The 18289-nt window shown below is 43.7% G+C and overlaps 1 protein-coding gene across 2 annotated transcripts in view; it reads right to left on the reverse strand.

The window, feature by feature from the left end:
* The window catches only part of LOC109889698 (tetraspanin-18), a 108888-nt gene that overhangs the window by 24188 nt on the left and 66411 nt on the right, over positions 1-18289 (reverse strand). For both annotated transcript variants that reach the window (XM_020481315.2, XM_020481314.2), the window contains exons 2-3: positions 14360-14439; positions 346-441 (exon numbers count right to left, since the gene is read on the reverse strand). In XM_020481315.2, coding sequence (XP_020336904.1) covers positions 346-441; positions 14360-14362 — 99 coding nt within the window. In that variant the 5' untranslated portion in view covers positions 14363-14439. The remainder of the gene's footprint in view (positions 1-345; positions 442-14359; positions 14440-18289) is intronic.

Raw genomic sequence — 18289 nt, forward strand, 5'->3', positions numbered from 1 at the left:
CTACTGAGAAGTTATTCAAACCTCCCCACTAAATTTAATTATATGACCCTCCTCACCACTTCCCCCATACCCCCAGTTATTGGCTCTCCCTGGAGTTACCTTTGATTGTCTGATCAAAACTGATCAAGCAAAATGTCAATTGCAAGCTGCATACCCAGTGGAACTGTAAATATGTGTCATCACCAAAATGCCTCCGTGTCTTGTTAAATACACGTGAGACCACAATAGAGAGATGGAAAGAGTACTGTTAGATACCATAGGAGGATATATAGGATATACAGAATATATACAGTGTACTGTATATAGGAGGACAGCTTATATTATAGGGCATAAGAGAATACTTACGAAGATGAGAAAGTTGAAGACAAACATGAGGTATTTGATGCAGCTGAGACAGTCTCTGTCCATGGCTGTCCCTCTCGCTGAAGCCTCTCCCAGCCCCTGAGAGAGAGAACACAGAGACAGAGCAGTCATTTAAACTGATTTTGTTCTGCAAGAATACACACAACACAAAACCCAGCACTCACTTTTTAATGAGTTCAGCCCATCAAATATACAGTACCAGTCAAAGGTTTTGACACACCTAGTAATTCAAGGGACTTTCTTCATTTTTACTATTTTCTACATTGTAGAATAATAGTGAAGACATCAAAACTATGAATTAACACATATGGAATCATGTAGTAACCAAAAAAAGTGTTAAACAACTCTGAGATTCTTCAAAGTAGCCACCTGTTGCATTGACATCTTTGCACACTCTTCACATTCTCTCAACCATCCAATGAAATGCTTTTCCAACAGCCTTGAAGGTGTTCCCACATTTGCTGAGCTCTTGTTGGCTTCTTTTCCTTCACTCTGCGGTCCAATTCATCACCAACCATCTCAATTGGGTTGACATCGGATGATTGTGGAGGCTAGGTCATCTGATGCAGCACTCCATCACTCTCCTTCTTGGTCAAATAGCCCTTACACAGCCTGGAGGTGTGTTGGATCATTGTCCTTTTAAAAAACAAATGATAGTCCACTAAGCACAAACCAGACGGGATGGCATATCACTGCAGAATGCTGTGGTAGCCATGCTGATTAAGTGTGCCTTGAATTCTAAACAAATCACTGACAGTGTTACCAGCAAAGCACCCCCACACCATAACACCTCCTCCTCCACGCTTCACGGTGGGAACCACACATGCAGAGATCATCCATTCACCTACTCTGTGTCTCACAAAGACACGGCATTTGGAACCAAAGGTCTCAAATTTGGACTCATCAGACCAAAGGACAGATTTCCACCGGTCTGATGTCCATTGCTCGTGTTTCTTGGCCCAAACAAGTCTCCTCTTCTTATTGGTGTCCTTTGGTAGTGGTTTCTTTGCAGCAATTAGACCATGAAGGCCCGATTCACACAGTCTCCTCTGAACAGTTGATGTTGAAATGTGTCTTACTTGATCTCTGTGAAGCATTTACTTGGGCTGCAATTTCTAAGGCTGGTAACTCTAATGAACGTATCCTCTGCAGCAGAGCTAACTCTGGGTCTTCCTTTCCTGTGGCTGTCCTCAAGAGAGACAGTTTCATGATAGCGCTTGATGGTTTTTGCGATTACACTTGAAGAAACTGAAGAAACTTTCAAAGTTCTTGATTTTCCGGATTGACTGACCTTCATGTCTTAAAATAATGGAGTGTAGTTTCTCTTTGTTATTTGAGCTGTTCTTGATCTGTTCTTGCTTTTACCAAATAGGGCTATCTTCTGTATTCCACCGCTACCTCACAACACAACTGATTGGCTCAAACCCATTAAGGCAAGAAACTCTACAAATGAACTTTTAACAAGGCACATCTGTTAAATGAAATGCATTCCAGGTGACTACTTCATGAAGCTGGTTGAGAGAATGCCAAGATTGTGCAAAGCTGTCATTAAGGCAAAGGGTGGCTCCTTTGAAAAATCTCAAATATATTTTGATTTGTTTAACACTTTTCTTTTGGATACCACATGATTCCATATGTGTTATTTCATAGTTTTGATGTCTTCACTATTATTCTACAATGTAGAAAATATTACAAATAAAGAAAACCCCTGGAATGAGTAGGTGTGCCCAAACCTTTGACTGGTATTGTACGTAAACAAAGTGAGTATCTTCATTTCAGCCAATATAATCGCAACAGAAAAACACCAAAATCATACCCACAGGCATTCTGCAACAGCAACACTTTCTGAACTAAACCAGAAACCTACAGTATAGGTTGGGACAACAACATATGCACAGTGTCAGAACCACACAACATGACATGGCACACAACTCGGTGAGCCCCCAAATTGTGACTGAAAACTTGTCAGTGTTTAACTTTGCTAGTATCGGCCCCTCCCAGGGTATTTTCTGGAACAAAATGAGCATGGCACTGGAATTATAGGACTTCCTGTTGGCCGCAGTGACAAAATGTAGCTGTTTTAAAGCAAATTTTCTGTAAGTCTACATATTTTGCCATGGCTTATGCTATTGGAGTGACTCTAAACATTATGACAAAATCAATTGCGCTGTTGGAGCTACAAACATTAGCCATGAATAAAATACTCCTGATTGCAAAACATTTTTTATGTAAGATTCTACCTCACTGTCTAGCTTTTATTTTGGTGATTGTTAGTTCTCAAATATGCTCTTATTTAATCATATATAGGTCCATTATCTTTTCTACATACTTTACATCTATTTTTAGTCGTTTAAGTTTACACTGCTGAAGCTGCGATATCTGCAAAATATGTGTACGCAACCAATAAAACTTGATTTGATTCAATTTTATTTGACTGTTTTTACATAGACTTTGAACGTCACAGAAGAGGGGATCAGACATTCAGGCCCAAACACAGTTGAGGCTTCAAGCTTTTCCTCTGATAGCTTAAAACCATCAAGCCCTGGATTGGGTAGATATTGCCCTGGTTTTAACCACTGACTCAGAGTTCCTGAGAGAAATCGAGATAACTCCTCTAGGCTTTCACAGCAGATAAGGCTAGAGGAAAAGACAGCTGGAAGATTAGGAGTCTGAAGCTAGAAAGGAAGACAGGGAAAATGGAAGCCATTTCAACTTTTTTTTACAGATTGGCAGTGTCTGTGAGGAGTTGTCTGGTTGCCCAAACCAGGTCTGTTCATAACTCCTACACTCCCTAAAGGTAGATTTACTTCTAGCCGTCTCGGAAGAGTTAAGTACCGCTGCGTATATGTGAAATAAATACGGGCATGTCGGGGAAAATCTTTTGTTTTTGCTGGTTTTACCTCTGACACCAGTGGCGATTGGTACCATTTAAGATGAGGGAGGATGATAATTTGTTTTCTTGAGCATGGCCTTATATATATTACAGCATATTGGATGGTCATTCAGATTCCATTCTCCCAGCTCAATGTAACATCAATAGGTTTAGGCTACTACATGAAACCAAAATGTTCCCTATACCTATCATGAGGTTGCTACAACCTAACCTATGAATGAAATTATACAACGTAGGTGCACAAATTTGTATAATCAAGGTGACAGACAGCGACACATTCAATAACGCCTTGCACACTCTTGCCTGCATCTAGCTTATCTAGGGTATAATCATTAGTCCAACGGTTGCAAAAGAGAGTTTCTATTGGACGAACTCAGGTATGTTCCTCCCCGTTTTGTTCCGTTTGCTTCCATTTAAGAAAGCAAAATCGGCTGAATGAATACACACGCAAACACAGTTCACTTACATAGCAGCCACATACAAACAGCATGATCACTTTGATCGTTGTAGCTATAATTAGTTCTGCATCTACCCGCTCTCCTCCTCTCACATTTTTCCTTTTCTTGTGGACTTTAGTGCACAAAGCAACACATCACCAAACCTTCATATTATAATTGCTAACCACTACACACAGCCGACATCGTTATCACCATTATTAGCTAACATCAAAGTCAACATACACTACATAACCAAAAGTATGTGGACACCCGCTCGTCGAACATCTCATTCTAAAATCATGGGCATTAATATGGAGTTGGTCTCCCCTTTGCTGCTATAACAGCCTCCACTCTTCTTGGAACACTTTCCACTAAATGTTGGAACATTTCTGCGGGGACTTGCATCCATTCAGCCACAAGCATTAGTGAGGTCGGGCACTGATGTTGGGCGATTAGGCCTGGCTCGCAGTTGGCGTTCCAATTCATCCCAAAGGTGTTCGATGGAGTTGAGGTCAGGGCTCTGTGCAGGCCACTCAAGTTCTTCCACACTGATCTCGACAAACCATTTCTGTATGGACCTCGCTTCATGCTGAAACAGGAAAGGGCCTTTTCCAAACTGTTGCCACAAAGTTGGATGCACAGAATCGTCTAGAATGTCATTGTATGCTGTAGCAGTAAGATTTCCCTTCACTGGAACTAAGGGGCCTAGCCCAAACCATGAAAAACAGCCCCAGACCATTATTCCTCCTCCACCAAACTTTACAGTTGGCACTATGCATTCGGGCAGATAGCGTTCTCCTGGCATCCACCAAACCCATATTCGTCCTTACCACTTTGTGGCTGAGCAGTTGCTGCTTCTAGATGTTTCCACTTCACAATAACAGCACTTACAGTTGAGCTCAGATCTGGCAGGGCAGACATTTTACAAACTGACTTGTTGACGGTGCCACGTTGAAAGTCACTGAGCTCTTCAGTAAGGCCATTCTACTGCCAATGTTTGTCTATGGAGATTGCATGGCGGTGTGCTCAATTGTATACACTTGTCAGCAACAGGTGTGGCTGAAATAGCCGAATCCACTGATTTGCAGAAGTGTCCACATACTTTGTATATATAGTGTAGCTGTTCTGATGTCCAGAAGCTTTCTTTCTGTCATAGGAAATGATGGCAGAAACATTATGTACAAAAAAAGTTATGATCAGCACAAAAAAACACAACCTAGCAGAATTGGTGAGGAGCCTGTAAAACAGAAGCTATCCATTGTAAATGCCATTCTATTTTTTATAACCTTTATTTAACTAGGCAAGTCAGTTAAAAAAACTTATTTGGGATAGGTGGGACATTAACGTCCCACCTGGCCAACATCTGGTGAAATTGCAGAGCGTGAAATTCAAATTAAATTACTATAAATATGAAACTTTCATGAAATCACAAGTGTAATACATCAAAATATACCTTAACTTGTTGTTAATCCAGCCAAGGTGTCAGATTTCAAAAAGGCTTTATGGCGAAAGCAAACCATGTGATTATCTGAGGACAGCGTCCAGCACACAAATGCATAACAAATTTTCAACCAGGGAGTTGCGACACAAAAGTCAGAAATAGCTATATAATATATGATTACCTTTGAAGATAGTAGTGGTTGGGTTCTCTTTCAAAACTGAACACCCTTGGCTGCATGGTGGTTTCTCCTTGAGTGTGACACTTTCAGCTCAATTCATGAAGTGACTCTATTGCCCCCCTCTTCCCTCCCCATCTCTCCTCTCCACCATTTCCTTCATCACCCCATCGCTCCTCCCATCATCCCTCTCTCCTGACCAAGGACAGTAATGAAGTGACTATCATCCCCATCTCCTCCGTCTCTCCCCCCCTCCCTCATCTCACCCATCATCTCTCCCCTACCCCCCATTCAGGACAGATGTACCAGCAAGACAAGGACACTGTGTCTGCTCTGAGCCAAATGGCACCCTATTCCCTATTTGGTGCACTACTTTTGACCAGGGCCCAGTCAAAAATAGTGCACTTTATAGGGAATAGGGTGCCATTTGGGAGGTAGCTGTGTCTGATCTGAGCCAAACTCCCCCAGCCACCTTCACCCTCCCTCAACCCTGACCATGAGCCTGCATACCAAATCCTCACCCTCTCTCCCTCACCTTCCCCCACCCTGCTGCTTACCCTCTTTACTCTCCCTCCCTCCTCAAACCCTCGCCTGCCCGCCCAGACCATGAGCCATGAGGCTGCATAGCAAGTCATCATTAACCCATCAGATACTGCTGGGATCATGAGGATGGAACTTGACCTCTCTCAAATGCCATTGACCTCTTCAATGATCACCTATAATTGACCCCTAGGGACCAGGCTGATTGTCCCCTCTCCACCATGCAGGGGGAGCAGGTGTGTGTGTGTATGTGTGTGGTACATTGTTTGCATCAGTCTGGATACAGAAGGTGCACACACCACACACACACAATCTTTGCACATACACACACGGATGATAATGCTAATACCTCATAATACAGACGCAGACCATTCTAGTTTGTTGTTGATGTGGACACCAAGGAACTTGAAGCTCTCAACCTGCTCCACTACAGCCCCGTCAATGAGAATGGGGGCGTGTTCAGTCCTCCTTTTCCTGTAGTCCACAATCATCTCCTTAGTCTTGGTTACGTTGAGGGATATGTTGTTATTCAGGCACCACCCGGCCAGGTCTCTGACCTCCTCCCTATAGGCTGTCTCATCGTTGTCGCTGTTGTGTCGTCTGCAAACTTAATGATGGTGTTGGAGTCGTGCCTGGCCATGCAGTCGTGGGAGAACAGGGAGTACAGGAGGGTACTGAGCACGCACCCCTGGGGAACTCCAGTGTTGAGGATCAGCGTGGCAGATGTGTTGCTACCTACCCTCACCACATGGGGGTGGCCCGTCAGGAAGTCCAAAACCAGTTGCAGAGGGAGGTGTTCAGTCCCAGGATCCTTAGCTTAGTGATGAGCTTTGAGGGCACTATGATGTTGAACGCTGAGATGTAGTCAATTAATAGCATTCTCACATAAGTGTTCCTTTTGTCCAGGTGGGAAAGGGCAGTGTGGAGTGCAATAGAGATTGCATCATCTGTGGATCTGTTTGAGCGGTATGCAAATTGGAGTGGGTCTAGGGTTTCTGGGGTAATGGTGTTGATGTGAGCCATAACCAGCCTTTCAAAGCACTTCATGGCTACGGACGTGAGTGCTACGGGTCTGTAGTCATTTAGGCAGGTTGCCTTTGTGTTCTTGGGCATAGGGACTTTGGTGGTCTGCTTGAAACATGTTGTTATTACAGACTCAACCAGGGACATGTTGAAAAGGTCAGTGAAGGCACCTGCCAGTTGGTCAGCACATGCCCGGAGCACACATCCTGGTAATCCCTCTGGCACCACAGCCTTGTGTATGCTGACCTGTCTAACCTCTTAAAGTTAGGGGACAGAATTTTTACTTTTGGATAAATAGCATGCCCAATTTCAACTTCCTCCTACTCATGCCAAGAATATAAGATATGCATATTATTCATAGATTTGAATAGAAAACACTGAAGTTTCTAAAACTGTTTGAATCATGTCTGTGAGTATAACAGAACTTATGTAGCAGGCTAACTGTTCAGATTCCCCCCCCCCTCTCTGTTCACTAAATTGTCTTTGCCATTGCATATTTAATAGGAACCTATTTTCAGTTCCTACCGCTTCCACACGATGTCGCCAGTCTTTGGAATATGGTTGAGGTTATTCCTTTGTGCTATGAAGAAGTAGGCCATCTCGGAACTGGGGACACTTTTCAGGGTTGCTCAAGACGTGAACAGCAGTGCTGGTTTGTTTTCATTCCTGTATTGAATACAGATTGCCCCGTCTACAATTTGATCGATTATTAACGTTTAACAATACCTAACGTTGTATTACAAAAGTAGTTTGAAATATTTTGGCAAAGTTTATAGGCAACTTTTGAAATATTTTGTAGTGACGTTGCGTTTTTGTACTAAGCTGACTTTTTCTGGAATAACGCACTTTATAAATTTACATTTTTGATATATATGGACGGAATTAATTGAACAAAAGGACCAATTGTGATGTTTATGGGTAATGCATATTTTATATTTTATTTCAGCGTTTTGTGTAGTGCCTGCTATGCTAGCTCCTTTGTTTACTGCTGGTGCAGATGGGTGCAGGCTATCAGATAATAGCTTCTTATGCTTTCGCCGAAAAGCTTTTAAAAAATCTGACATGTTGTCTGGATTCACAACGAGTGTAGCTTTAATTGAGTATCTTACATGTGTGATTTAATGAAAGTCTGAACTTTATAGCATTTCATTTTAATCTCGTGCTCTGCATTTCCCCTGGCAATTGGCCAGTTGATGCTCTCATGCCTCGAAGCGAGCATAGAAGTGATTTAGCTCGTCTGGTAGGCTCGTGTCACTGAGAAGCTCGCGGCTGTGCTTCCCTTTGTAGTCTGTAATAGTTTACAAGCCCTGCCACATAAGACAAGTGTCGGAGCCGGTGTAGTATGATTGAATCTTAGCCCTGCATTGACGCTTTCCCTGTTTGATGGTTCGTCGCAGGGCATAGCATCATTTCTTGTAAGCTTCCCACCTTTGAAGGCGGCAGCTCTACCCTTTAGCGAATGTTGCCTGTAATCCATGGCTTCTGGTTGGGGTATGTACGTACAGTCACTGTGGGGACGACGTCCTCAATGCACTTATTGATAAAGCCAGTGACTGATGTGGTGTACTCCTCAATGCCATCGGAAGAATCCCAGAACATGTTCCAGTCTGTGATAGCAAAACAGTCCTGTAGTTTAGCATCTGCTTCATCTGACCACTTTTTTATAGACCGAGTCACTGTTGCTTCCTGCTTTTATTTTTGCTTGTAAGCATAAATCAGGAGGATAGAGTTGTGGTCGGATTTACCAACTGGAGGGCGAGGGAGAGCTTTGTACACGTGTGGAGTACAGGTGATCTAGAATTTTTTTCCCTCTGGTTACACATTTAACATGGTTATATAAATTTAGTAGAACTGATTTAAGTTTCGCTGCATTAAAGTCTCCGGCCACTAGGAGCACCGCCTCTGGGTGAGTGGTTTCCTGTTTGCTTATTTCCTTATACAGCTGACTGCGGTCTTCGTGCCAGCACCTGTCTGTGGTGTTAAATAAACAGCCACGAAAAGTATAGCTGAAAACTCTCTAGGCAAGTAGTGTGGCCTGCAATGTATCACAATATACTCTACTTCAGGCGAGCAAAATCTAGAGACTTTCTTAGATTTTGCGCACCAGCTGTTGTTTACAAATATGCACATACCCCCCCCCCCCCCCCCCCCCCCCGTGCTGTTCTATCTTGCCGGTGCAGCTTATTTCCCGCTTGTGAATATCCATGTCGTCATCCAGTCACGATTCCGTGAAACATAGGATATTACAGTTTTTGATGTCCCGTTGGTAGGATATTCGTGATCGTACCGCGTCTAATTTATTGTCCAATGATTGCATGTTGGCGAGTAATATTGACGGTAACGGCAGCTTTCCCACTCGCCTTCTGCGGGTCCTCACGAGACATCCGGCTCTGTGTCCCCTGTACCTGCGCCTCTTCCTCTTGCATATAACAGGGATGTTGGCCCTGTCGGGTTTTTGGAGAATGTCTTGTGGGTCCTGCTTGTTGTAGAAAAAAATCTTTGTCAAAGAAAGATTGACAGACAACTTTGACTGAACACTCAGGGAATGAGAAGTTCTACAAGCAGATCTCACACAAAGAAAGTGTGAAGCTTCAAGCTTCACGGTATGGGACTCACAGAGAGGATACGGTGTTCTCATGGTCAAACTGTAACTCATTTGGATCTGGTTGTTAGGGAAACTGGCTGTGGCTGGCTGGCCAGAGCCCAAATGCTGGTTAAATGTCCAGGTGGAAACATACAATACTGCTACTCCTCTGCCATCAGGCAAGGTATTTTAAATGTTTCAGAGAAGGCTATACAAGATAGCTCTTATAGATGTAAGATGAGATCTTACAGATGACCTCTGCAGGCGCTGTAATGTATACCAAGACAAGTGGGTAAGATTGGTCTCAGTTATCCTCGCTCATTTATCATTTCTATTCATTGTACAAAAAATCTTTGTTAAGACTAGAAAAAAAATCTGTGAAGGCATTTGGAGACAAAACAGCTATTGGGAAAAGGTATTATGTGTATTACAATTTCAGAAACTGCAGCATGCCAGTGTACAGTGAACAGTAATCCCCTTTATTGCCTCTAGGGAGCACTTTTCATGCTGGTACAGTCCCAATGAGTAAGTCTGAGGCCCAAGGATAAAGGTGACCAAGCAGCTGACACAGTCCTGAACAATAGTCTGATTCACTAACACTCTTTCCAATCTGGACACAGAGTCCTCCCAGTCGAGAGAGAGAGAGAGAGAGAGAGAGACCCAGCTTTTGGAACTTCTGTGAGTGTAATGTTTACTGTTAATTGTTATTGTTTATTTCACTTTTGTTTATTATCTACTTCACTTGCTTTGGCAATGGTAACATATGTTTCCCATGCCAATAAAGCCCTTGAATTTAATTAGAGAGAGAGAGAGAGAGAGAGAGAGATGAGTCTGATAGAATATATCCAGACCATATGCTATCAACAAGAATGCAGGCCAAGGTCTCTTCCATCTAGCATTTTTCAATTCAATTCAATACACCCACAGGAGTAAGGGGAAAGATCCTGGCTGATATCCATGCTCGGTGTGGTAGTGATCCTTGTCGTCCTTCGTCTTCTCCCTCTTATTCCTCCCCCACCCTCCTCCACCCCCTAGTCCTCAGTCTTTTCCCTCCCCTCCTCTGTCAACCCCCCTCCGTCTTTTCCGTCCTCCACCTCAATCCCAACCTCTTCCATCTCCTCCTCCACATTCTCCTTCATACAGCAGATATATAGGTTTTGCTCCAGTTCTCACTTAATAGTGTCAACACCTGTATCAGACAGAGTGGAGATAGTAACATGCTCAGGGAGGATGGATCGATTTATAGCCCAGGGATGGCAGATGGTCAATGGGCATTGATGCACTGAATCACCCCCTCTCCTCCTTAGCCTTCTCTCTCTCTTTCTCTTTCTCTTTCTCTGTGTATGCGGTAGTGTTGAACAATGAACACAAACACATTTGTGGTCTGCTGTGTGGCTCAATTGGTAACAGGATGTCTCTAGCAACACATGACTAGGTTGTGGGTTTAATTCCCGCAGGGATCACAAACACTTCAACACAGAGGCCTGTTAGGGCGCAACCAGGGTGTTCCCAAGGGGGCTGTATACACACACATGCATACATACACGCACACACTGGGACTTTCCATGAGAATGAAGCTCAATGTAAATCATGTGTGAAATGATAATGAGTTGATGACAATGGGGTATATTATTAGACTGACTGCATTCCTGTTGGGTTCAGACCATTTGAACCGGAATGCTCTGTGAATGGACGTATGGAATGGATTGTCTGCCTAGGCATGTGTGTTGATAGAATCAATGACTATCAAAGCACACACATCGTTCATTGCATTACAAACTCCTTTGAATATTGTCCAAATCGAAGAACACGCATCATTACATTGGAACCTTCTCAGAGTAACCCACATCATCTACTATCACAAAACGGTCTTCTGCTACTTCCAAAATCTACGTGTAGATACTATTGTGATAGCAACCAAGCTAGTCCAGTAAACCTGTTACGCATGCTCCCGCTCTCCCTCTCTGATGCTCGAGGGCGCCAGGCTGCCCTTCATTACACACACCTGTCACTATCATTATGCGCAGAAGCGCTCATTGGACTCACCTGGACTCCTTCCCTTTGTTGATTGGCAGGTCTAATTGTCTGCTCCCCTGGTTGTTCCCTGTGTCTCCATTAATGTTGTTATGTGTTTATGTCGAGACGCTATCCTGTCCTGTTCCATGTCCGTGCTAATTAAATGTTCACTCCCTGTACTTGCTTCTCATCTCCAACCTCGACCATTACAAAACCCACTGGGCACAGACATCATTTCAACGTCTAGTTTTGATTTATATTTGGTTGAGATTTAGGTGAAAAGTTAGGTGAAAAAAATACTACATTCCCTTACGTTGATGACTTTTTGGAAATCCAATCTGTTTTTCCACATTAATTCAACGTCATCAGATAGATTTTGTTGTTGAAATGATGTGGAAACAACGAAGATGGAAGTAAACAGCGGCAGAAACAGGTCCTTATAGGGACGGACAAACCCCTCTGCCCAAGAGCAGTAAACGCTAGTATGCACACACACGCAGGCACGCAGGCACGCACACACACTTCTGCCAGGGTTATACATAGAGTGCAATAGAGGAACTGAGACAGATCTTGTTCTAAATAGCATAAGACTCCTGGCTGAGTAGTCAGCCCAGAGTGGGAAAACATGTAAACAGGTTTTTAGGGATAAGAATCTACAGTGTTGTTGATGAACTGTGCATACTTTTTAGTCCAAGACTAGGCATAATCTGTCTGGGAAACTGCCCCTTTATGTCTGTTTTATAATCCATAAAAAAACTAATACAAAGTGAACATGAAAAAGGGGTGAAAATGTAACATGGGACTTTTTTATCATAATATCCCCCTGGGATTTTCGACAACATTTAGAAAACTTTCCAAGACTACGAGCTCTGCATAAAAGACGGGCATGGGCTGAGGTGTTGTGCGCTGTGGGGAGGGGGTGAGAGTGTGTTTTGTCTTTGCAGACTAGTGTTTGGCATCTCCACTTAACACTACCCACTGGGCACACATATGTTTGAATCAACGTTGATTCCAAGCCATTTAATTAAATTATGTTGAACCAACGTGGAATAGACTTTGAATTGACGTCTGTGCCCAGGGGGTAGTTCCTGTTACTACAAACAAAGAACTCCATTAGTGAGGAAAATGCTAAACTGACCCAAGATCAGCGTCTAGGGGTAAATTCACCCTACACCAACAAAAAACAGCACATCAGAGCTGCGGGAGAACTTTAGCGTTAGGAACAGCTTGGATGGCCATTTATCTAATGAGTGATCACTCACACGGCCCTGCTCCCTATTACCAGGCCATATGTTAGTTAGATAGAGGACCAGAACCACAGGCCAAACCTGTTACTGTTTACTTTGTTGGTTTGTTAGCTAAGCCTCTCACCGTGAAGCTTTTTTTGAAGGGACACATTAATATTCAAGATAGGCTACAATACAGAGGAATCAGACTGAGTGCATGTAAAGAGAAAAGGTCAAAACAATCACAGCAGGGCCTAGTTGTGTTACAGTTTGCACCTTTGAGGGAGTCAAAACCAAAGCCTGGAGAAAGTGTGTGTGGTGGGGGGGGGGGTCTGTGTGTGGGCGTGTGTTTGTGTCTCAAAAGAAAAAGAAAGATGGCCATCTGCTACACACATGTAAATACACCACTTGTTAAATAACACAAGTCAAATTCCATGTGCATAGTGCATTCCACAGGTCACGTTTATAAGTCAGTGTTAAAAAAAAAGAAATCTAATTAGGAAAAGTTATGGCACACCTGAGAGTTGGGAGCCACTGCTCTAGGCTACCATCTGGAAATGGAAATACATTATTTCATCCATAAACGTTATCAGGAAAAAACAAACACACACGTGCAAGCACACACACACGGGCTCACACACACGCTTGTTTTCTAGCTTTAAGGGGAAAGCTGTATGGTGAAAGGTTTCCATGTCTGTCTGCAGGCTATGTTGTGGCTTTGTCTGAAGTCTACTTTAACCTCTCGATCTATGCATGTCTGCTGCCGAGGCGTGCTTTGAATGCTAATGCTTTAGATCTCTATGTTAACAAAGGGTCTAACCCTAACTCACTGCACCGCTGTGACAGGCTGAGGGGTCAAAGCCCACTGGTGGTGTCTTAGTGAGACCCAGCCTTCCTTCTCTGAGCTCTGGTGGTGTGCGTAAGACCCATCTATCCCTTGCCATTCCCTTGGTTCATATCAAGGCACGGATGTACAGTATGTTGCAATGGAATGCAGACTGTTGGTAATCTCTGTAGAAAGCTTGAGACTCATCATTCACCAGAATCCTTCTCCAAGCCTATAAGACCCAGCCACATCTCAGTGTGCTTGATTAAACTGGGGCTGGAGGAAGAGGATAGCAGTTTGGGCCTAAACACCTCCACAATTCTCTGGAGAAAGCTTGAGACTCAGATCATTCACCAGAATCCTTCTCCAAGCCTATAAGGTGGTTGTATAAGATCCTTGGTCAAAACTCCATGCCTCCTGTTGACGCACGCGCGCACACACACACACACACACACACACACACACACACACACACACACACACACACACACACACACACACACACACACACACACACACACACACACACACACACACACACACACACACACACACACACACACACACACCTCAGTGTGCTTGATTAAACTGGGGCTGGAGGAAGAGGATAACAGTTTGGGCCTAAACACCTCCACAATTCTCTGGGCTAAGATAGACATGCACAGGGAAATAACTGATGTGAGAAAAACACAGAGGGAGAGGAGGCTTTGAGAAATGGGCAAATGAGAAATGGAAGTGTTTTTGAGAGAAAAGTATTAGTCGGGCAAACTCGGTGATGAAGCTATATGCTGAGAGATCATGAGTTGAGATTTGGATGGAAGTGACACCAACATACCATGAGTTTCTGTTTCTGCGTCTTTGTTCAGATGAAGCAGATGACTTCTCTGTTTCCCCTCCTCTCCTGTTTTCATTTAGCTGTGGACAAAAAGACAGACACAGGTCAGGGGTCATAGATCACGTGCAGCACCCTAATGGTTACAGTTTCTCTATTTTTACTACTGTAAAAAACTGTCTACAGAACAGGCATGAAGAACATGTGCTGAACCACAATAATGACAGTCAGTTTCTCTGTGCTGAAAACCTGTAGGACCCGGGTATTAAGAACATGTACACTCAACCAAAATATAAACATAACATGTAAAGCGTTGGTCCCATGTTTCATGAGCTGAAATAAAAGATACCAGAAATGTTCCATATACACAAAAAGCTTATTTCTCTCAAATTTTGTGCATAAATTTGTTTATATCCCTGTTAGTGAGCATTTCTCCTTTGCCAAGATAATCCATGCACCTGACAGATATGGCAAATCAAGAAGCTGATTAAACAGCATGATCATTACACAGGTGCACCTTGTGCTGGGGACAATAAAAGGAGCGTGCAATTGGCATGCTGACTTGCAGGACTGTCCACCAGAGCTGTTGCCAGATAATTGAATGTTTATTTCTCTACCATTGGCCGCCACCAACATCGTTTTAGATCATTTGGCAGTTCATCCAACTGGCCTCACAACTGCTGACCACGTGTAATCTCGCCAGCCTGGGACCTCGACATCCGGCTTCTTCAAATGAGAGATCGTCTGAGACCAGCCACCCGGACAGCTGATGAAACTGTGAGATTGCTCAACTGAATAATTTCTGCAAAAACTGTCAAACTGTCTCAGGGAAGCTCATATGCATGCTCGTTGTCCTCACCAGGGACCTAACCTGACTGTAGTTTGGCGTCGTAACTGACTTCAGTGGGCAAATGCTCACCTTTGATGGCCACTGGCACGCTGGAGAAGTGTGCTCTTCATGGATTAATCCCGGTTTCAACTGTACCGAGCAGATGGCAGACAGCATTTATGGCACTATGTGGGTGAGCGGTTTTTAAAAGAGTGCCCCATGGTGGTGGTGGGGTTATGGTATGGGCAGGCATAAGCTACAGACAATGAACACAATTGCATTTTATCAATGGCAATTTGAATGCACAGAGATACTGTGACGAGATCCTGAGGCCCATTGTCGTGCCATTCATCCTCCGCCATCACTTCATGTTTCAGAATGATACTGCACCGCCCCATGTCGCAAGGATCTGTACACAATTCCTGGAAGCTGAAAATGTCCCAGTTCTTCCATGGCCTGCGTACTCACCAGACATATCACCCATTGAGCATGTTTGGGATGCTCTGGATCGAGGTGTATGGCAGCATGTTCCAGTTCCCGCCAATATCCAGCAACTTCATACAGTCATTGAAGAGGGTGGGACAACATTCCACAGGCCACAATCAACTCTATGTGAAATAAATGTGTCGTGCTACATGAGGCAAATGGTGGTCACACCAGATACTGACTGGTTTACCGATCCACGCCCCTACTTTTTTTCCCCTAAGGTACTTTATCTGTGACCAACAGATGCATATCTGCATTCCCAGTCATGTGAAATCCATAGATTAGGACCTAATGAATTTATTTCAATGGACTGATTTCCTTATATGAACTGTAACTCAGTGAAATGTTAGAAATGATTGCATGTTGCATTTGTAATTTAGTTAAGTGTATAAAATAAGCCTCTACAAGACATTTCAAATGGTGAGATTTGGCGAGCCAATCACAGAGACTGTGCCAGTGTTTTACCCATGGGAACATTACGCTGATACTCAGCTGGAGGGAGAAATAAAAGGGGACAGAGAATAAAAAATGCAGCAGCTGCCTCCTCTAATAGTTCCAATCCTGTCTGTGTCTGTGCGCACGCATGCGTGTGTGTGTGTGTGTGTGCGTGCGTGTTATAACAGTCAAGTAAAATTGTAATGCCTGCCTCCAAGAAAGCCTGGAGGGTAGGAGCGTTGGGTCAGTAACCAAAAGGTTGCTGGATTGAAACCCAGAGCTGATAAGGGGAAAGGTATCCCCCTTGAACCATATGGGTCAGTTAATTGGTCCTTTATTTGTGTGTAACACAGTCTCTCTCTCTCTCTCTCTCTCTCTCTCTCTCTCTCTCTCTCTCTCTGTCTCCTCATACTGGATCTATCTGATGCTAACCTTGATTAGCATCTCATGCATTATACATAGGTAAACTAGCATACATTGCTAAATACACATTGCTAGCAATAACTGACTGTCAAAATGGATATTCAACTTAGTGTGGCTAATGAGCCTAAATGCTTTTAACTTTTCCTACTTCGCTCTTCTGTTCTTTTCAGTTTGCTTTCTTTGCCACAAGTGTCCCAGCTGAAAATAATTATATGGCAGCGCAATGGAGAGCCAACTACATTACTGCTAGTAGCTATTCCTGCCTGCTTGAGCTTAATGCAAAAATAGTCAGAGGAGCTATTCTGATAGAATGACAATACGTTGGAGTGGATTTCAAAGTGATTGACAGTGGCTTTGACAACTGTAACATCAAATATCTATAGATAGAAGTGTTAGCTGTCTGTGGAGACATTCTCCTCCATTAGATGTACAATTCCAGGCTGTGTGTATTCTACCTCTTACAGACGCTGGGATAGAATGGAGAATCATAATGTCACGAGAGTATTCTGGAACCAGAGCCTAAGCCATCACCGTCACCATCATCATCCTTCTATCCTTCTATACCATATTGCCAGCAGTATCCTACAGAATCAACAAGACACCAAAACTGACACTTGCAGCTCACCAACCACCCATGGAACAAAAACACACTCACACCAGCCCCCATATAGCATATGCACACGCGCGTATGCACACACAGACACACATTTTGTGATTATATCTACACACTACACAATGCAATCACAGCCTGAGTAGGTAACTAGCGAGGAAGAGAGATGCTCCAAAATTATACACTGTTATCACAGGGTTTGCACAGTGATACTCTTCACAGTAAACACCCAGGGAATCAATAAACCTCCACAGTCGTACAGAGGATATAGAGGCACACATCTATAGTATGTGGAACCAAAATCCCTCTTTAGGAGAGCAACAGAGGTGTTTTAAACCAATTTTACAGCCTACTTGTTTACAAACAATCCAATATCATCGGCTCTATTTGCTTCTTGGACAGACAGACAATAGATCTCTCTCTATCAGGCAAGTCTATCACTACCTAACCCCCCACCCCCATATATCAATAGCAGCCATACTTAGAAGTGTGTACTGAAACAAAAGGGGTCAAGTCTATCTATCCTGCCAAGCTGGTAGCAAAAAAGCCTCTCCAATGCCCTGTGCTTAGTGCTATTCTGGTTGGCAGGTAGCCTAGCGGTTAAGAGCATTGGGCCAGTAACCGAAAGGTTGCTGATATGAATCCCTGGGCTGACTGGGTGAAAACTTGGCTGATGTTCCCTTGAGCAAGGCACTTGACCCTAATTTCTCCAAGGTTGCTGTCAATAATTACTGATCCCTAGCTGTGACCCTCTGAGGATGTCTCAGGGGGAGTGGGATATGCAAAAAAACACATGTATAATACACACATGAAATAGGACACATGTAAGCACCCACCTAATTATTATCTGCTAGAGTAGCTGGTGGAGAGAAGGCAACAGTAGAGAGGGTCTGCATTATTTTCAGATCTCCATGGTAACCTTGCACAGGGGGAAAGTGGAGCACCAATAGGATCAGAGAGAGAGACTCAGCAAGGCGGCGGTATCGGGTGTATGTTACGTGGGGTGAGGGGGAGATCGGCAAACTTGCACACACACACACACACACACACACACACACACACACGGCAACAACTAAAGGGCGGCGGTATAGTATAGATCCTTGCCTCGTGGGAGACTAGAAAGGCCAGGCCATTGAGGGTCCGAGTGAAA

The sequence above is a fragment of the Oncorhynchus kisutch genome, linkage group LG4 (genome assembly GCF_002021735.2).
Source record: "Oncorhynchus kisutch isolate 150728-3 linkage group LG4, Okis_V2, whole genome shotgun sequence".
Taxonomy (NCBI): domain Eukaryota; kingdom Metazoa; phylum Chordata; class Actinopteri; order Salmoniformes; family Salmonidae; genus Oncorhynchus; species Oncorhynchus kisutch.